Raw genomic sequence first — 21,072 nt, forward strand, 5'->3', positions numbered from 1 at the left:
ACGATGCCCCCCCGACCCCGCCCACCCAACGAGCTCTTTCAGGCTGAGAACTCCCACCGCATCAGCGAGTTTCAGCCCTGTGCTTTGGTGGCTTGTAGGGCTTGCTCCTCTTGCCCGTCTGGAAGTTCTTCCAGCTCGACACACGGTTTTCTCGGCTCTCCTGCAATGAAGTGGAGATATTTGAGTCGGAAACCGCGATCACTTTTTGCAACGCCAGGACTACAGACAATTGTGCAACACTCAAGAAAGCCATGAAGGAACTGAGCAAAGGTTGAGGGGGGGAGGGGTAGCCTCAGTTCGCAAGCTGAGCCAACGTTTCGACAAGGGGGCTTATCGTCATCTGATCAAGAGACAAAGAAGGGGACGAAGGCCCCTTGTCGAAACGTTAGCTTATCTTGCGAACTGAGGCTACCCCTCAACCTTTGCTCAGCTCTCTTTCATAGAGTGTAGCCATCTTATTCCTCTGGTTCCACTCCAGGATTATTAAGAAAGCTGACTCTATAATGCTGTAATAGTGTGACAAATACTGTAAGCTTAGTAGTATATTGACATGCGAAGCTTTCTTGTGCACCACACTGGCCACCGATATCACATGCATTATCAAATAAGCATCAATACCAACTGCACGCTCAATTGGAAGAGCTCAAGTACCTGAATAAGGCAGAGTTGTTAACTTGCAATAATAACATACCTCATAATTTTTCTGCCATTCCTTCTCTTGCTGCGCCTTTTCTTGTTCTCGAATTTCAGCTTCCCGCTTTCGCTTCCTGAGCAAAAAAAAAAAAAAAAAAGTATCAATAAAGAGGGAGGGAATATGTAAATGAACTGTATGGGACAGGGCTCATTTCAGGTTTAGCATAAACATATATAATGGTGAGGGACAGACCATCTAGCCTTGGTGACTCTGAAGCATGAGCTCGATGTCCTTGACTGTTACCACTGTGTTGCAATGAAGACATGAGAGCTGACTTGGTATGTTCTAGCTAGCATCCGTTCGTTGCTGTTCTTTTAGCGTGTGCAATAATACATGTGAAGGATTTAAAGAGATGTATAGTGCAGTGGCGTGCCGGCACAAGGGTTTGGTAGGCACTAGATATTCCAAGCATAAAAACAATCTTAACTTAGCGATGTATACAAATAAATTGCAAAAGAACTCGCTTTAATTAGCTCTGTGACTTAGGTGAGCACACATCGATGATTTGATGTGATCGTCACACCACCACATAGGTTAGCCTAATTTTGGGGGTTCGCTACGGCCAGCCAAGAAGGATGAAAGGTGCATTGGAATAGGGGTGAGGTGCACACATGACTAATGCTTACTATTGTTCAAAAATATTTCTCAGCTGTAGTGTACCAAACGGCAGCATGAGCACAGATGTGCAATTAATAAAGTGGACGCCAAATTAAATTTGGTAACTAATGCGTCGATTTCAACTATGACAAAGCATATAAACTTGCTGCCACACAACCGTGTGCCTAAAATGTCTGACGTTTATTTGCAGTGCCAAAATGCTAGAAAATCATGGCTACCTTATAGGCACGGCCGTGGAGACGGTCTGTAGCCCTCAAAGAAATGGCCACATGGCGACAAGCCAAAATGACCCAAAAATCTGGTTTATATACTTGTAATGCCAAAAAGGATGCTTAGTTCACCTTACATACTTTAAATACACTTGTCTCTGTGTTCTCCGACTTTTTGAATGCTTCATAAATCCACTGTCATCTATCGAGGCATCCATTTATGCAGTGAATTAGGCATTTACGAGCGATTCCCGGGTTTATATGCGAGTTTCCTTCGTGGCTGACACATACGAGCCTGACGTATTATCATGAAAAAAAGTAAGGGACCCTTGCCAACTAGTGCCAAACCACATCGTATTACATATGAGCTCCATTTTGCTGACACACTCCTGGTCACGAGACGGGTGCGGACAGCCCACCATCCAATGAAGCATTTCGGGGGGCAGTGCATGGGTCTTGACACAAGGAGCATGCTATCACATGGAGCTCGTATAGTGTGATGTGGTGCGGCATGTACTGATAGGCGTGTCTCTTATGTGCACAATAGCCCCCGCTTTTTGTTATCCACCCAACCTCTATATTCATTGGTACAGGACCTGAATTATTGTGAAGTTGTATGAAGACAACACTATAAGCTCGGGCAGAAAAAAGCAGCCATATTAGGACATATATTACAGGAGTGGAAAATGGAACAGGGGAAAGAAAACAAAATGATTACCAGCAAACAAACAAGAAAAACTAAACAGCAGAGCAGCACTGCTTCCGACAATTATAGGGGACACTTAAGCTCTGCCTTTATTTTATTTTCAATACCTCGAAAGCCCCTGCGAAGGGGTTTTACATGAGAGGTGGGCCTTAGGTAAAACAGATGAGTTCTTGAGATTAGGTGAGTTCTGAAATGACCACACCGAGTTTATGCACAAGTAGGCTAGAGCAGAGTGAGAACAGGCCAAGTTTGGCTTTATATCTCTGAATATGTATCTCATTAAATACAGAACCAAGCTTGAGGCAGCAAGGTGCCTCAAGATATGACCAGACTACCATTGTCATAACTACCATAAAATTGATCACTGTGATCAAGTATCGATATGTTACTGCCGTCTGATATTTGAAAAAGAAACCTAGCTTTGTTGCATTTCTTGCCACTGGTTCACATGTTCTAGAGCTCTTACAGCAGCACTGAACCCTTGCTCTGGAAGCCACTGGCTAAAAGCTCAAGATCTTGGTAAGGGAATGGCCAGATTTGGCCAAGTTTCCTTAAAAAGCCTGCCATGCCTCCTTTAAACCTACTGCTTGGAGGTTGATGCGGGCCACATCAGATGTTGTTCTAATTTAAAAAAGCAAGTTTAGCAACCCTTGCTCTGGAAGCCACTGGCTAAAAGCTCAAGATCTTGGTAAGGGAATGGCCAGATTTGGCCAAGTTTCCTTAAAAAGCCTACTATGCCTCCTTTAAACCTACTGCTTGGAGGTTGATGCGGGCCACATCAGATGTTGTTCTGGTTTAAAAAAGCAAGTTTAGCAACAGTCAAAACTACACAAATCAGAATTTCAGTTAGAACAGTCATAAGACGCAGGCTTGGGGTTCTTGTAACAGAGAGATCCACCATGCTAGATCTTGACTAGGATATTACATGATAGTTAGCCTCCCAAGCCTGAGCCCCTTTCCTGGCCCTTCTTGCGATGGGCGTCAGGCGATACGCCATGTTCCTGGTGCTGGCTCACTCATCCCCGGCGGGAGGCATGAGATGATAAACAGTATGCAAGCTACGTAGATTGCTGTGAATCGGAGTCACATTGCACACGCAGACTGGCTCTGGCTGATGCGCAAGATGCCCGGCATGCACTAGTAATATGGCGCACATGCTTTTGAGGGCAGGCTTTATGGCTCGTACTCTAATAGTCCTCACCAGAAGGGAATGACTGACACAAAAAGTTTCCTATCGCAAACTTGCCTCTCTTCCTGATCTCTGTCTTCTTGCTGTCGCCGCTTGCGTTCCATGTCCGCAAAGAGCTTTGTTGTCAGTACGTACACTGCATGCTTGTACTGCAGTAGGTTGGAAGGGCACCAATTCATGAGAGTGTAAGACGGTTCGAGCTTCTCCATCAGATTTATAAAAGCCTAGGTTACTGCACACGAGTGGCCTAAGTAACACCCCGAGTACAGGAGTACAAGCAGTCATCCACAGGTGGTTGCAAAAAAAAAAGAGAGAGAGAGAGATAATGGATGTGGAGAAACATTTCTGCAGACAGCTTTTCTTTCTTTTTTTTTTTTTCATGAAAGAAAATGCAAACATACATTAAAAAAGCAAGATATGTGCAACTCTCTCTCGGTCCCAGTGTCAACAATTCACATCGCTTTCTTATAAACATTAAGCCTGAAGGATGATAAAAGAACTCAGCAGTTTAACGAATTTTCAGATGAACAGGAATAAGTAATTAGGATTCCCAAGCTTATTTACTTCCTTTCTGTTAAATAGTAAAGGCAATAATAAAAAGGAAACAGGAAGCTTAAAAAGTTTGTGAAGCATGCCTTTGGCAGCAAATAAATCACTCTGCTGAGCAAAAAGGAAAGAAGCCAACAGTCGGCGAGGCCAAGGAAAGCATTGGGAATTGTACTTTGCCTTTTTTTTTATCTTTTTACTTGGATAATCACAGAAATTAGTAATGTAACCTGTTTAGGCAAAAGATAATTAAACACAAAGTAGAAGAAAAAACAACGTGACGATGGTGGGAACCGAACCCACGACCTCCGAATATCACGTCCGGTGCTCTTCCAACTGAGCTACATCGGCCGCTGTTCCCCCTGCTACTTTCTTGGGTATTAATGTTGTCTGTATACGAACCTTGAGAGTGTTCACCGGCGCCACCCTCAACCATAGCGGCGGACGTGGAACGTCCTGTGTTACCGCCAGCGTCACATAGAACGTGATCAAGAGCGAAGGCGAAAGCTGTGCTAGAACCCTCTTACGCTACCTATGGCTTCAAGACTGCCAAACCAGAACCGAGACCCCCGTAAGCTACAAGCAGGTAAATGAGGAAATGAGGGTGCTCATTATAATACATGAAGGAAAGAAGCCAACAGTCGGCGAGGCCAAGGAAAGCATTGGGGATTGTACTTTGTTTTTGTTTTTAAACATTTTACTTGGATAATCACAGAAATTAGTAATGTAACCTGTTTAGGCGAAAGATAAACACAAGAAGAAAAAACAACATGCCGATGGTGGGAACCGAACCCACGACTTCCGAATATCGCGTCCGGTGCTCTTCCAACTGAGCTACATCGGCCGCTGTCCCCCCAGCTACTTTCTCGGGTATTAATGTTGTCTGTATACGAACCTTGAGAGTGTTCACCAGCGCCACCCTCAACCATAGTGGCGGACATAGAACGTCCTGTGTTACCGCCAGCGTCACGTAGAACGTGATCAAGAGTGAAGGCGAAAGCTGTGCTAGAACCCTCTAATGCTACCTATGGCTTCAAGACTGCCAGAACCAAGACCCCCCTAAGCTATAAGCAGGTAAATGAAGGGGAAATGGGGGTGCTCGTTATAATATATGACGGAAAGAAGCCAAGAGTCGGCGAGGACAAGGAAAGCATTGGGGATTGTACTTTGTCTTTTTTTTTTAAACTTTTTACTTGGATAATCACAGAAATTAGTAATGTAACCTGTTTAGGCGAAAGATAATTAAACACAAAGTAGAAGAAAAAACGACGTGCCGATGGTGGGAACCGAACCCACGACCTCCTGCAGAGCAAGCACACACAGAGACAAATGATTTGGAACTTTGCAGCAGCTCCTGATATGGCTGAAATGACCACAGAAAGTGGCTCTACAGCGGACAGAAAATTGAAGCAAATATGTGCACGAGTACTAACACACACAATTCTATTCCGTTGCACATTTAAAAACAGGAACTGAAGCCGTAACTATTTTTCTCTCGTCTTTGGTTCTTCCAAGTCTTTGTGTCACATACCTTTTCAGGATCATCTTCCTCGACAGTATCCCCCTTTCCTGCCTTGCGCAGCTTCTTGCGCTTTTCCTCGATCTGCGAGACATGAGATAGACACGGAGTAAGCCTCCAATACAAGTACTGTGTCCCACGCACTTACCATCATGTCGGTGCGGCCTTTCGCTTCTTCAATCACTTCGAACGCTCGCTGCCGCTGCTCCTCATCCTCGAGGCTTTTGTGTGCCTTGTTGATCACTGCAGCAATGAAAGCAAGTTGAATGCACGGATTTTATTTGGTTTGGTTTCAGAGGTTTAACAACCCAAAACGACCCAGTCTATGAGGGACATCGTAGTGGAGGGCTCTGGACAATTTCAACCACCTGGGATTTTCTAGCGTGCTCCGATGTCGCACCTTGTTTTCCTCTTCTGTCAAAACATGGCCACTGTAGCCAAGAGTGAACCCGGCCTGCTCGGTTAGGATTCGAGCGCCTTAACCACTGAGCCAGCAAGGCAGGGCAAAACGAGTTGACTGATAAATTTTGGGGCCTAACATTCCAATGCAACACGCGGGCTATGCGGAGTGCTTTAGTGAGGGCTCCACATTACTTCAGACCACATGAGGCTCTGAAATGTGCGCCAACAACACACGGGTTCTTTTATGTTTTGTCTCCATCAAAATGCGACTCCTGTGACCAAACAAAGCTGCGACTTTACAACCAGCAGCTGAATGCCAAATAGATACATGCATTTATCAAATGGAAAGGCAGAGAGGTTGGCCCGAAAGTTCAGCATCTGGCCTGCTACTCTGCACCAAATAAGGACGAAAATAAGAAAGAGGATAATGGTGGGTGACGATGTGATGAGAAGGGGTGAGACATAAATATACAGGTACAGCAAATTTTTCTCACAAGCTTGAGCCCAGTCCCATGTCGCCGAAGAAAAGCACTTGTTCGGCCAAGCGCCCAGTAGTAAGTCCTTCAATATAAACCTGCTGTCCAAACGGTTCAAGGAAGTAGCTCACATTATCCTTTCGTGCACATACACCGGGCACACTGCTAATATATATTCCACGGTCTCCATAATGTCACAAGTTGAACATTCTGGGTAGTCTACCTGTCCAATTATATGAAAGTATTTGGGCGACAAAGCCACTAGTCTACTGCAATGGGGCACCACAACGCTAAAAGGGAATGGCCAGGCTCCGAGCTCCGTTAGAGGAGGCACAACAAAATGGAGGAGCGGTGGGAGAAGAAAAATTCTGGGGGATGCTTGCGATAATGCTAAAGCATGTGTGTCTGCGTTTGGTTGTTTGGTGGCCTGTTGCTGCTTCTGTTAATGCTTACGTGTGTGCATGGGACTTCTCCCCAACTCTGATTCAACTGCGTCACGTATCGCAGGTGCCAATTTCTACAATTTTCTTATTTTTATTCTATGATCAGATTGGTAGACGCTTTTAAGACAACTGTGCATTCTCCAGACGTGCCTTTACTCAGCTTCAACTCATCGTGAAAGAGTTGCAGTGTCACCGTCTCGCACACCGGTGGTCAGTTTGATTCCCACATAGACCACAATTTTATTTTCTTATTTTTATTCTAAAATCAATTCAGTGGGCACTTTCTCTTCATGCATCCTGGTCACAGATCCTGGTCACACCACTCATGCATCACGAAATGCTATCGCATTAAAGGTATAGTGACAACACTAACAGCATATCCCCGCTGCCGACCCTGCCAGCGTATTTAAGTTCGACACCAGAGGGCAACACTGACTGGTCAGTGCTGCCATAGACTCGCATACTTTTGACTTCATATGGGAGGACAAACACCCTGTATATTTATATTACTGTTTTCTAGTAACAAAAAGGCTAATTTAACAAAAAAAAAAAAAAAAATGCAGCTTTTACAAGCTACGAAGGGTGAAAAAATATAATATGCGAGTATCATCACCACTTCCACAAGCAAACCAAGATGGCATCATGCACATCAATGTAGGCTAAACTAGGCCACCACTCGCTTCGTGATGGTGACCACAGAGTAAAGTTTCAATAATGCTGTTAATCATTTAAACCCCAATTTTCTCAACAACGAACATATATTTTGCCCATGAACAAATATTTATATAACCAGAGGTCTAATATTACTAGTTGCAATACCTTCCATAAGGTCCATGTATAAAAAAATAATGGGCAGAGTTGGCCAGAGTTAGGGCATTTACAGATTGTGGCAACGCCTGCAGTCAAGTAAACAGTGTCCAAGCTGCAAACTTCAATATTGTTGATAATTGCATAACCACCTGGCAACAAAATCAGTTGAAAAGTTGCAGTGTCAAAATAATAGACACAACAGCCCAACAGATAATCAAGAGGCAACAGAAGAAAGCAAATGATCTGCAGCAGGTAATGGTGAGAATAAATTATAGCTTTATTTGGCTGCCCCTAGGCAGCAGTACCATCCATAAGCACCTGAAAAGCATATACTAAAACTAGTTGCTTTTTGAAGTAAAGCCTCCCCAACTGGTATGATTACAGCACTCTGAATTACTACAAAGAGTGATGCATACCAGACTGGATCAAGTTGTCCTCTGTTCCCCTCTATCCCACTGTCTTGTTCAGTGCATGTCAGCAATAGTTGCTTATACTCTAATAATCCCAACATGAACAGCACAATTACCTTCACTTTGAGCTCCTTTTCTTTTTAGCTGCATTTTTTCCTATATGGCATTTTTAATTTGCATTTTATACACAACAGCCTTAGTCAGTTGTGTGCCGTAAATCACAACATAACATTTATTTTTTATGTAGTATCAGTGGTACGCATTAAACTTGAAAATGATTCATGTGTTTATATGTTTGTCCACAAATGCAAGTGGTTCAATTCTTATTTTGATGCGACGATTACTGCATACCACCTGACTGCCTTTTGGTCCCTCGTCAACTGCTTTCAACATGAAGAGTAAGTGGTGTTGTCAATCGCCTGCGCTCATTCGCACCTCATTTTATATGGTGAGTAGAATTTTATTCCTGCCTTAACATAGTAGCATGCTGTTATTGCCATTGCTTTGGCACTGTCTCCAAAACCTGATTTTTGTATGCAAAGCGAAAGAATAAAAAATACGCCACAGTGCCCCGCATTTTGGAAATGCAAACTTATGCACAATGATAATAACCAGGCCCCACATGTGTCTGTGATGAGCTGAATGTAAAAGAAGCTTTGGTAACACACCGTCAAAGGCTTTCTGTGCCCGTTCACGGTCATCGGGATTTTTGTCTGGATGCACCAGGATTGACAGCTGCAGGGCAAAAAGCGAAAGTAAGATGAGTGACTACTGAAAGTGTGCAGCCAAAGTTTTTCAACGTACCCTTCGGTACTGTTTCTTGACATCCTCTAGAGGTGCGTCAGGGCTGATCTGGAGTACCTGCAAGAAGAGACCGAATAAGCATGCATGGAGGAAATGCCTACCACACTTCATAGATGATTTGGCTAATCTCAATAATGGCGTACGCTCAGCATGATTGACTAATCCACCCAATAAGAGAAGGTGACAAGATTTTTATTGCCAAAGCAACTAACGGGTGCCTGCCAAGTCATCATGTAATTGAATCTTGTTACAGTTGTAAGTAGTTCTCCTTTGGCTTCGCTTGGCGCCAATCCAAAGCAGGACAAACCAAGAAGCATGCCGTGCCAACAGTGAAAGAAGAAGAGACGATGACGAGAGACAGAAAATGAGAAAAAAACGAAGACATCATCAGTGAGATAGGAGTAGACACGACAGTTCTCGCGGAGTGTTTAGCTTGTAGACTAGCTTAGCCAGTCTTCGTCTTTCTCCACCATTGTGTGTTAACAAAACAGCTTTGAACTTTGTGTGTGTTCAGGGACTAATAACATTTAGCCTCACAGGTATTCTAATTATTATTGCCAGGTAACAACTGCAATAATGAAACTTGACAAACTGCATTTTCATCAAGTATCTTTCTTGTGTGTGAATATTTTCAGTGTGACTGGTTATTTCTTAACTGTTGCAGCTACAACATTCAGATTCTGATTTTGCTTCTAGTAGAGCATTAAATGCAGTGCTGTGCTGATACCAGACTGATTAGGTTCACGTTACTTTGGACGAAATATTCAACGCCGAGGTTAAGTCAAATCACTGCTTACCTCAAATGGGTTTAGGTTGAAGTACGTTGATCCAGGTCTCAGCAGGCGATCTATCTGCTGCTTAGGCGTCAGCACTGAATCACGCTTTTCAATTTCTTTCACCTACGCAGTGAAAGTGGTCAAGCCATGTAAGCAAGCTTTCTAAGAAAGCCATAACCTCATAGCAGGTAAGAGGTGAACACGGAATAGCGTGCATCAGATCCGATCATTATGTTGACGGATCAACGAACAAGGTTTGACTTATGATACGTGCCAAATTCAATAAAGCACTTACTTCCGAGATAAACGATTGCAATAAGTTGTCGTCTATGGGCTTAGGCTCACTGGACGCAGCTGCTGTAGGAGCCGCCATGATGTATACAACCAAATCGTTAGCGATCGGTTTCGAGATTTACGAATATTAGAAGAACAAATGTGTTATGTATTAAAATACTATGACTATTTTATTTAAAACGCCTATTTTTGCATACTTTAAAATAATAAAATCATTATTTATATAATAAAACATAAATAACAAACAGCCAAAAGTCGCTGAAAATCCAAAAGGCAGTGCGATTTAAAGACCGAAAACAAATGTCGGAAAATAGAAGCGGCGCAAACTCAACCGAGGCATCCTCTTCGAGTTTTAGCACCTTGACAAAGTCCAGCCTCTGAAATATAACTTTGATGAACTTAGTGGTTAGAGACGTTGCCACACCTAGGATCCACTTTCTAAAGGGTCGTTACATTTGTAAAGGTGTGATAAGCACAAGAAAAGCGCTGCTTGTCGACTGTTGTTGCCGGCGTTTCTGAAGCAGTCACTACTCCGAGCCGTGTATTTGTTCGTGTATTTGTTAATTCTTGAACCCGATTGAATTTATCAGGTTATGCTGCGTAATAGGGGCCAGGTGGCAGTGTAAAGCTGTTTTTGCGACGGCGCCTATAAGGGCAAAATGTGCGGTGGAACTGAAGAACGCTTCTCCTTCGGTCCGTGGAAAGTGACTGGTCGTTCAAGCCACATTCTTCAGTCACAGTGCCCAACGCCGACTATTTGTAAAAGTGCACCGACCGATGGGACCGGTGAAAACCGCCAAATCTGCCTTTTCTGCAGGTAAGTGAACGCCAATTTCTGGTTGGTATTTACTGGAAAACTGCGCAAGAGACAAACACCAAAGCAGAGAACCACAGGACAGGAACCACAGGTATCTTGCTCTGTTTTCCAGTCAATATACTCCACCAACTCGCCCGCTTGGCATAGTGCTGGTTGGTAGTCGGGGCGCGTTTTACCGCACAACTGTTTTGTCGGGTTTAACGTCCCAATCTGCTCCCAATGCCTCCCAACGTCCCGATGCCACAATCTGCTGTTTGACTACTCCCATATCGAATTCGTGAATAATCGCAAGCAGATTGCTAGCAGGACTGCACAACCGTGGACAAAGACGGTCTGCGCCAGTGAATCCAATTCCTTTGTTCCATGCATCTGCCCATTCTTTTGTCGGCTGTGTCCAGAGTTCCGGTCATGCACAACATAAATCACTTTCTCGACTATGTCAAAGTTGTTCAGTTTGTGCCACATGTCATATATATATATATATATATATATATATATATATATATATATATATATATAATATTCCTTTCATTTATTTTTAAATGTCCCTCATGACAAGCACAGATGCATATACATGTATCACGCACAAGAAACACTAATATCAAGTTTTTGTTTTTTTTTAAATCCAACTCTATGTATTCAACCAAATACCTTTAAGCCCCATTCTTAGCTTTATGCGACTCTTATACAACCACCAGTGATCCTTGCCTATTGAGAAAAGTTACTTCATGCAATTACAGAAATGGTGAATGCAATTTAGTATGTTATTATAGGAACAATGTGTTTGGTGCATGATATCCACAGTTGCTTATACAGCATAAAACTCCATGTAACTAACAATGTTTTGGTCTAGTGGTCGAAAATGCAAATTGTTGACACGAATATAAAGTAGACTTGGATGAAAGTGAGACCACGAACTTTAAAATGGTCCCACTTGCTTACTAGTCGGACCACTTGCTTTCTACTTGAATTCCTACTTCGTATTTTCATCCGAGTTAAATTGTTCCGACTTGGGCAAAATGCTAGACACTGAAAGAAGAGTTTACTGCTCTTGGAGGTAGGTGCAGGTAGGTCCAGGTAGTCATAATTTCCGGAGCCCTCCAATACAATATCTCTCATAGCTTGAGTCACTTCGGAACATAAAGCCCCATAAGCCATAAATCATGACTCTAGGTACTCCATTTCTGTTTATGTGAGTAGGTCAAAAGATTGCGATAGATATATTATACCTCAAGAAGTTGGCTTTTGACTGCAGTGCTTTGTTGCGTTCTGCTGACCAAGGGCCGGCAGCTTCCCGATGACAACCAGGCAGATTCGCAGAGCAAAAAGACGACGCTTTATTCCCGGCTCGGAAATATATAGAGAAGAAAAGAAAGGAGGGGAAGAAGAAAAGTGAGATCATCGACGCATGCGCGAGTTATCTGCTGCATTGTTATCTGCAGCATTTCCTTCCCCTAATAGCCGTAGCGCTCCACTGGCTTTCTGGTTCTTGTGGACCGGCGTAGATCAGGAACAGGCCCTTCGGGAAGGTCATGAGCCTTGTCTGTCAGGGCCCCTAAGATCGTAGGAGGCGATTCTGCAGGACTTGATACTTCTCTGCTTCCGTAGGTGTCTGATGAGCGTTTTCGGATCTGGTCGACATGGCGTCGAACGACTCCATCCTCAGTAGCCACAGTGACTAGACCGGCCCCACTCGTCAATTTCACTTTGCCTGGTGTCCACTTTTCTCCTACGCCGTAGTTGCGCACATAGACAGCGTCTACCGGGGCGAAGTACCAACTGCCGGAATCAGTCTCTGGATTTTTGGGCATTTCTTAGCTCTTGGGAGGAAAACACCTATCTAATTTTGTACGCAAACGGTATCCCAGAAGAAGTTCAGACAGAGTAGAGCCTGAAGCTTGTGGCGAATTTCTGCAGTTACAAAGAATTCCCACCAGAGCAGTTGTTAACTCCACGCCCGGCATTTTCTTCAAGCCCTTCTTGATTGTTCTTAAGGCCCGTTCTGCTAGACCATCGCTCTGTGGGTGATAAGGCAGGGTACGAATATGCTCGATTGCATTTTTCCATAGGAATACCGCTAACTCCAACCCAGTAAAGGGTGTACCGTTATCAGTAACTATGGTGCGGGGTAATCCAAATCTGCTAAACAAGGTTCTCATGCAATCGGCAGTGGCATTAGCGGTTGCTCAAGATACTAGAATGGCTTCTATCCAATTGCTGTGTGCATCGACAATTTTCAACAACATCTTGTTTCCAATAGGCCCTGCATAGTCGGCATGCAGTCGTGACCACCTCTCTCTCGAAATCGGCCAGCTGACAGGATTCCGTGCAGGTGGCATGGGCAAAGCCTGCACACAGCTTCGACGATCCGAGACCATTCTACAAATGTCTTGATCTAAACCGGGCCACCAAAACAGCCCTCGCCCTTGTCTTCATGGTAGACGCACCCTGGTGAGACTCGTGCAGCACCTTCAACAGTTTCTCACGCGCCGCACTTGGTATCACCACACGATGCCCCCAGTACAACAGCCCCTTCTTCACAGACAACTCATGTCTCCTTTTCCGGAATTCTGCCATTTCCCTGCTGTCACCTTCTACGAAGGAGGGCCATCCGTTAGTCACGTACCTGCATATTCCTTGCAAAAACTCGTCAGCTGCAGCGAGCGCTTGAATCTCTTGGTGGGAAACCGCTGGTTGGTCCCATTCGTCGATTATAAGCACCATTTCCGACAGATCTTCTGTTTCTGCTTGAGGCTCCTGCAGCGATTGAGGCAAACGACTTAGAGCGTCAGAAATTAGCATCTGTCTGCCAGGTTTACAAATGAGCTTGTACTTGTATGCCCCTCGTCTTGTAGTTCTCTCGCCTGGGTGGTCGTGTTTTTGGAGCTGAATTTCAAGAAAATTCATTGAAATTTACCTTTCTTTTTGTTAACCTGCAAACATGGTGCTTGGTGCCTAGTGGAGATGGGCTCGATTCTTCTATTTTAATTTAGGCGTCTTGCATATTTCATCTGTTTGCCTCTGCATCTGTTGAAGTATACTCTGTGTGCCCTCTTCGCTCTCATTGTGCCGCACACTGAACAAGATGGCAGTAGCTTTTCCTACGGGACGCAGTTGTGATTTCAAATGCGGAATACATGATATGGGGGCTTTATCGTAAATAAGCTGTGATGATTTTGTGCCTATTCATGTACAAACTTCATTTAGAACAAGCTGGAAAGTCTCGTCTGTTTAATAACTGTGGCCTTACACAAATAAAGCAAATGAAAGCTAGCACTGACGCACTACACTCCTCATAGTCTTCCGTTCAGTGACTTGTACTAGTACTGGTGGCAATTATAAAATTGTGCTGATTTGTACTGGTGGCAATTAGTCCCAAGCCCTCCACTATGGCATTTCTCATAGCCCGTGTCGCACCCGACATACCATGCTATTCTTCTCCCTACAGGTATGTGGAGGAGCTCAAACTACCGACACATCCAGACATGACGTTTGCTAACAACATTCTCCGGATAGAGCATGCAGATGGGTTTGGACTGGAGTTCACCTGCATGGACGCGCTGCGATGTCTCAGCACCGACAACTACATCCCAAGAGTGGCCGCTGCACAGGCATGGCGGGAAGCCAGGTGACATTGGTTCTAAGCATAAATTCGAAAACATGCCATTGCAAGACCAGGCTCCAACTTTTGTTTACGGGTGTAGTAATGTGTGCATGTGAGGCTGTGCCGCAATTTACATTTGCTTCTTTGGCAAGCTGCGATGCAGTTGCATTCCTAATTTCATCCTCTCTTACATGCCACATTCTTTGATACTTGATGTTAGCCAGCTTGACATGCACACGGAGCAACAACTTCTTTCATGTATTGCTGTTTTAGGCCCCTTGCAGACTATTCAAAGGATGATGAAGCACATTTCGACTGGACTTTCACTAGCGACTACAAAGGCACACTCTTTGGCAAAGACAAAATAATACTGGTATGTAAAAGGTACACTTTGGCTGGTGTGCAGTGTAAATGTATTTTTTTTACGCACTAAATTGTTAATGGACAATACCTGATCTCTGCGACCACTTGTAAACTAGACACATTGGCTAGGTTGGCTGTGGTCATTTATTCGTGAGCAACAGCCAAGAAATTGGATTACCAGTGAAGACATCATGGTTTTGAGTCACATCTGCCACATGTTCGTTTACTCTGATGTAGAGTAATTGCCAAAAAATGGCCATGCTCTAATTTTCAAGCACTTGCTTGGATATCGCTTGTATGTCCCAATTCGTTTACTGACCCTGCGAGAAAAACAGAAGTTTTATAGGCATATCTGTTACATTATGTTTGAGCCAAGGCATTTCACAGAGCACTGCTTGCATCTACTTTCTTCGTCCTGGCCAGGCCAGAGTCCATCAACATCTTGTTTTACTCGTACATGCACCTGTGCAGAAGCGTTTTGACATTCTCATACTGTACACGCACTAAAGAGAGGGTAAAAGCGGCTGTTAGTACAGTCATTTCAGAAAGTATTTAGAACACTGATACAGTGAATTTGAGTTGACTGTGCCTGCAAGGCACCAGAAAAAAATTTTTGAATAACCCGGAAGTTCAAACTATTGAATTGCTCTGAAAGAACTGCCGAAAACTGTCAGCATAACGATAATTTTATCTAATTAGCACACGTGAGACAATTTTCAACATTTGAGATGTTCCAGTTTCGTCAAGCGTTTTGCTTTGGGCACACTGTCGGGAATGCCAAACAACTGCTCCAAAGTCGTAAAGGCCTCAACTTGCAGACACTGTACACTTTCGATTTTCAGTCCTGGGCAGTTCCATACTACTTGCTGACAAGTGTCTGGCATTCGATTTTCTTCGGGCAACCCAGACGCTGTGCCCATCAGTACAGCTCCTGAACCGGGGGCCATTTTGAGCACATTCTGAGTACCTTTTGTATTTCTGCATGCAATATCATGAGCTAAACAATGACACAATCTCTCTAAGCAGCTGTAAAACATTTGAATCTTGCGTCTTCGCTTTCTTGTCGAATTTCTCTACACACGGAAGCATCCAGAGCCACGAGCATGGATTATTTGCTGGTACTGCCCAGAAGTTCTCCACCTGTTTTGCGATTTTTCCAGTGTGCAGGTGTGAAAGTGTAGCAAGCAATCCGCTTTGTGCTGCAGCAGCTAACACTTGATGTAAAGCTTTTCCAAACACTTTCATCTGCTTTCGAGCGCAGTGAGTTGGGCTGTTGGAAGAACTTCGTGAGCAGCAGCAGCAAGCAAACCCTGCCAAACCAAGTTGTGTAAACGCTTCATGTTCAGGCATGCCACGCTCCGTTCTTCTGCCTCTATACATGCTTGCCAAAAGATAAACATGCGCACAGCGTCACTGCAAAAGAACTGTTGTGGCTGATGTTTGGCATCGTTTGCTGAGAGCAAACGATGGAGGGAGCTTGCAAGGTCATGTGACCACACGCTGCTTCCTGTCAGAGCGGAAGGTGAGACCTATCAGCAAGTAGTCCGGGACTGGAAAGTTAAATGTACCCACTGTAGCAGTGGCACCCCTTCGCAAACCGCTCCGTCATGTTTTGAGGATGCTTCACTGCACGGACTGTGAAAGCATGAATTGATAGCATGACTAGCACGCAGTAAGCATAGTTTCACTGCAGTCGAATAACAGTTGTAGCACTAATGCGATGAGCACCAGAAATATACATAAGCATGACATCATCCTGAAATCATAAGGCCTGTGATGGATGTGAAAATCCAGTTTCTCCCAGTGTCTACGCAGATGTCCAGCACCAGATCACATGTCGGGAAAACACTGGCTGGGCCAGGGGGCTAACTGGCTTGTGCTCGTGTAAAGCGGAAATAGTCAAGGGAGTGCCACCTAGACCTAGACGCCTACGCAGAATCCCACAAACAGAGGTCTTCTGGACCTGGCTGGTAACATAGAAGCCCTCTGCGGGTAGCAAAGACATTGCATCCGTGGAGTAGGAATGCGTGGAAGGAATCCACATATTGCCATTATATCGCCACACACGCCAAACAGCATCCATAATGGCACGACTGGCTGATGCACAATTCCGATCGCAAAGGCTCATCAGTAGTGTACAGATTTGCTAGATTTGGTGCAAGAAAATGAAATGTGAAGCTAGATTGCATGAACACTGCTCGATAATCGCATCAGGTAGTTTTAATGTAAACTTTTTGGAGGCTGGAAGCCCACACAACCACTTTCGAGTGACCGGATTCAAACTGGACCGCTGGTTGGGCCTACCTGAAAGCCTAGGCCCATGGAGTTCTCTAGCATATCATAGGACCATATTTCTTTTCCAGGTGAAAGAAACAGATGAGCATATTGACATGGAAAAGCTCAAGAAGCGAGAGCAGATCCTTTTCTACCAAGACATTTGTCTGTATGAGGATGAGCTTGCTGACCATGGAGTGGCGCAGTCCTCTGTCAAGATGGTGAGTAGTTGCTTAGCGCTACGAGATTCACATCCAGGTTCATACACTATGTCAAACGTCATATACACGTGGATTATAATTTTATGCATGCAAGACTGTTTCACAAGGTTGTGCGAGAAGTGCATTCGCTGCGTTACACATAAGAGGATGCGGGAAGTTAAACGACCCAAGTATATTTTGTACCATGCTTTGCACTAGGTAGAGCACTGCACATTTTACCTACAGTCATTTTCAGTGGTGGCCTAATTTTGATCAAGTTTTGTGCTGCTGATTGGTGTAATGATAGCACGTCATGTCATTTATATAATGGATGAAACAATGGACAAAAGGACTCATTATGAAACCAAATTTGTTATGATTTGTCACTCAGTTTCTATGCAAATGTAGGTAAACTTTTTTTCTACTCCGAGTATTAAAGAAGAGGCTAAAACTTGTTTATAGCGCAGAACAAACTAGCATTGTTCAAACTAGAGTTGCATCGAGTTTGTACAAAAAGATACAAGGCAAGCTAATTGTAGTTAGTACTAAAAGCTGTAGCATGTGTCAGGGTTTCAGCATAGTGAGGAGTCGTGATATGTGAAAGCACAGAAAAAAAAAATAATAATAAATAAATCATATCGGGTTAAATCTAGCGCATGCCTGAGGGGTAGTTTTTCAAAAGACCAAATTATAAAAGACCAAAAATGTCATATCGGGTTAAATCTAGCGCATGCCTGAGGGGTAGTATTTCAAAGGACCAAATTTTGAAAGACCAAAAATTTGAGTTTGGTTGTGTATGAAAGTAAACTGCATTTCCAGCTTTTGCACACAACAGTCCTAAACGTTTTATTTTCTTCTCTCCACAGCGCATCATGAAGAACAGCTTCTTTGTGCTGTTGCGCTATTTTCTGCGGGTAGACAATGTGCTGATACGCATTAACGATACCCGCTACTACCACGAGGTATGGTCATGTCAGCTCAAAAATTGCGGGCACTGTTTAAATATGACATTGTGCTTTCTAGGCTGGCTGGAATTACCTGCTACGGGAATACACCAGCCGGGAATGCGAGGCCTCTCAGCTTGATGTGAGTTGGGCTTTGAGGTTTTCACTGTTCCACTTATATACAATAAATAGCAGCCCTTCTGTAAACCGGCTTGTGGCTCCAACTGCCTGCCAGTTCTCACAAGTAAATGTTATGAAGCTTTCAAAAAAAGTGGCATGTCTTTGGTGAGTAAAACCGGGTGCTGCTGAGCGCCTTGTGGCCTAGTCTGTAATACTGCTGTCACACGGACACAGCTGAACTCCTTTTAACTCCCTTCAACCAAGGTAGTCTTTATCTCAATGGAGATACACGCCGTGTCACACGGCAGTTCTTTAGGAAAGGAAGTTTAAGGAAGTTCCTAGCGTAAGGAGTTCTGATCATCTCCCTCCAGCAGGTAAAGGGAGTACTCTGGTTCCCTGTGAGCTTCAGTGCAGGTGTTAAATAAACGCATATGCATTAATTTTGAGTTTATAACTAATTTTAATACTGTAGCACAACGCAAAGCATGGAAAAAAGTAAATGTGCAAATATCCAAGCATGCACGCAAGAATTTCGCAAGCACATTGTGGCCAGTAGAACAGACAAACCCGATATGCTATTAAAAGTAACAGCGCATTCCTTTCACATGAATGAAGATACATTTATATTTTAAAGTCAATTCAAACTGTTGAAAAGAAAGCAGCTAAAAATTATTTTACATGTTTTTAACTTGATTTTTTATATGCATACACAAAACGAACAGCTCCTAATGGGACCCCGACGGCGTTTCGGAGAAGCTGGTTCTCAGCCGTGTGACACTGCGACAACTCCTTTAGGGCTGAACTCCCTCCATGGTCCTTTATGGAAAAGAAGTTCGAGGGAGTTGGGACTTGCCCGTGTGACAGAAGTATAACACTTGTCTTGTTCTACAGAGGTATAGCAAATATTACTTAACCAACTTTTTAGACATGCCTTCGAAGGAAACAGCGTTGATTCGGAAGTTCAAGATGATGCTAAAAAACAGCAGAATGAAATGAGTAAAATGAGTAAGGTAACATTTACTGAGATCTCTTTATCAGCCTAAAAGAAAAGTGCATTGCATTGCATTACGCGGCATTGCATTTGCAGCAGCTGCAAGATGTCCGCCAGCCAGTGCTAAGCCATTGCCTTTTTGGGCTGGCAAAAGAATCTCTTATTAATGGCACCTTGTTCAGTCTGCTGGCCTTCAAGGTTATATACATATATAAACTACCGAAGACAATAATTAAAAAGTTTGATACTAGCATGTTCCATTTACTTTTCAGCATGCAAACTAGGCCATATGACTCATAGAAGCATTCATTTGGTTTCTTTTCTCTGGGACAACTAGTATAATATATTAACATATTTTACCAGTATGTAAATGTATTTATATATTGTTACATAGCAACGAGAAGAGCCATCTTATTTAATGTGCCAAAATGCCACTTGGTCATCACAAGTTAAATCATGTTGCCAAGGGCATTGTTTGCCTGTGCAGCCAATGTTTTCAGATGACCTTTTAAGCAAGCTGAGAGCTGCAACAAGGTGGTATTAGATGCCAAGTTGCCAGAGTAATAGATCTGTAGCAGCAATGTAGATTGTTACCCGAGGTTTCTGTTGCAGCAAGATGTTTGAAACATCAGAATTTGGGCTCTCGCCGTGTGCAATCAAATGCCGAAGGCAGTGATGTTACCTAGTTTTATCACAAACGTGCAGTATGCCACGAATTCCCATGATATCAAAATGCATCTACTGGCCTACGAGGCATCCCCAGAGTCGATAAAAAAAGCCGACGCTCGTTTCTTGGCAAACTATATGATCACATTGCACGTATGCAACATATTATATGCATTGCACCCATAGCGTAGCGCATCACGTTGCATGTTTGTTTTCACGTCTGCTGCTTAGCAGCCGTTTTTCACTCTTATCAGACTGTAACCCTTGGCTACATATAGTACAAAAATATTTATTAACATCTATTTAAATCCGCATATGTACATAACCAAGGCATGAACTTTTTCACATCTTGCAAGCAAACGAGAGCCATTCAGGGTGAATTGTGCTAGGCTTAGCTCCTTAATGTCAGCAAGCCTATATAGAGTCGTTTTGTTGCTGATGCATGACCAGCTCGTTTGTGTAACAAATGATGCACGCATGCCGAGTGAACCACTGTTTGTTCTGCAGCTGCCGGTCGCAGTGTTGACAGACCCTGCTGCCCTTAGCGAGCACGTCCCCGTCTGCAAGACCCTGAGGGAGCGCCTGGAGTTGCCCTGTTGAAAAGGGAGAGAGAAACGTTTCTGCTGGTACTGATATGAGCTGCCTCAGCCCTGTATCGAAGTGCCCAGACACCTTTTAAGATTTCACGGAGCATAAAATGAATTTGCCTTGTAATGAATTGTAACAGTTAATTACCTGACGTGCACTGGGGCAAGTGAGGTTACTGGATCAATAGGTACTTGGTCACGCGAGAGACACAATAATCAACTTCCAGCTAAATTAGGCTTATAAACCACATCAAATTCAGGCTATTCGCTGCTCAAATGACTGCCTGAATATGTACTGATACAAAGACACACCTGTCTTAGTATGAGTGCTATTTGCATAACGAGTTGAGGCATTTTCAATTAAAGTTCTTAAGTGGTAAAGCTTTGTTGCCTTTTTCACTTTTTAGTCTGAAGATGTTACTGCCGTCAAAAATACAATCAGTAATCCCCAACGATGAAATGCAGGTCCTTGTGCACACAATCTGCTTTCAAACTGTCTGGCGCGGAATTTCTAACACCCCTGAAGCTCACTCCCTAAGGACATCGTAGAGTATGAAACCCAAAAGTTTGATCAACCCTGCAAGGGGCCGTATATGCACACCTTGCCGTG

At 43.7% G+C, this 21,072-nt stretch overlaps 2 protein-coding genes and 1 pseudogene across 2 annotated transcripts; 1 reads left to right on the forward strand and 2 right to left on the reverse strand.

The window, feature by feature from the left end:
• Position 1: 1 nt before the first annotated feature.
• LOC146208240 (dnaJ homolog subfamily C member 8) lies at positions 2-9,998 on the reverse strand. Its single transcript, XM_084592145.1, has 9 exons — positions 9,898-9,998; positions 9,624-9,725; positions 8,827-8,883; positions 8,691-8,757; positions 5,630-5,724; positions 5,494-5,565; positions 3,474-3,565; positions 692-767; positions 2-160 (listed from the first exon to the last, which is right to left on the reverse strand). The coding sequence occupies exons 1-9, from the start codon at positions 9,973-9,975 to the stop codon at positions 62-64; spliced, it is 738 nt and encodes a 245-aa protein (XP_084448271.1). The 5' UTR covers positions 9,976-9,998; the 3' UTR covers positions 2-61.
• A 169-nt stretch (positions 9,999-10,167) lies between these two features.
• LOC146208241 (TIP41-like protein) lies at positions 10,168-21,069 on the forward strand. Its single transcript, XM_084592221.1, has 7 exons — positions 10,168-10,713; positions 14,162-14,341; positions 14,591-14,690; positions 17,044-17,175; positions 18,021-18,116; positions 18,178-18,240; positions 20,383-21,069. Exons 1-7 carry the CDS (start codon positions 10,556-10,558, stop codon positions 20,473-20,475), a joined length of 822 nt encoding a protein of 273 aa, XP_084448347.1. The 5' UTR covers positions 10,168-10,555; the 3' UTR covers positions 20,476-21,069.
• Positions 12,067-13,567, reverse strand: LOC146208242 (uncharacterized; annotated as a pseudogene).
• Positions 21,070-21,072: the final 3 nt, after the last annotated feature.

This window comes from Amblyomma maculatum, chromosome 1 (assembly GCF_055883805.1).
Source record: "Amblyomma maculatum isolate TAMU_Amacu chromosome 1, ASM5588380v1, whole genome shotgun sequence".
Lineage (NCBI taxonomy): Eukaryota > Metazoa > Arthropoda > Arachnida > Ixodida > Ixodidae > Amblyomma > Amblyomma maculatum.

Bases quoted from the DNA above. Each gene is read 5' to 3' on its own strand.
- LOC146208240 (XM_084592145.1), bottom strand. From the start codon at position 9,975: ATGGCGGCTCCTACAGCAGCTGCGTCCAGTGAGCCTAAGCCCATAGAC. The intron at 8,884-9,623 runs GTAAGCAGTGAT...CTCTTCTTGCAG, and splicing joins TCAACCTAAACCCATTTGAG to GTACTCCAGATCAGCCCTGA. The intron at 768-3,473 runs GCAAGTTTGCGA...TTTTTTGCTCAG, and splicing joins GACAGAGATCAGGAAGAGAG to GAAGCGAAAGCGGGAAGCTG.
- LOC146208241 (XM_084592221.1), top strand. From the start codon at position 10,556: ATGTGCGGTGGAACTGAAGAACGCTTCTCCTTCGGTCCGTGGAAAGTG. The intron at 18,117-18,177 runs GTATGGTCATGT...TGTGCTTTCTAG, and splicing joins ATACCCGCTACTACCACGAG to GCTGGCTGGAATTACCTGCT. The intron at 18,241-20,382 runs GTGAGTTGGGCT...TTTGTTCTGCAG, and splicing joins GCGAGGCCTCTCAGCTTGAT to CTGCCGGTCGCAGTGTTGAC.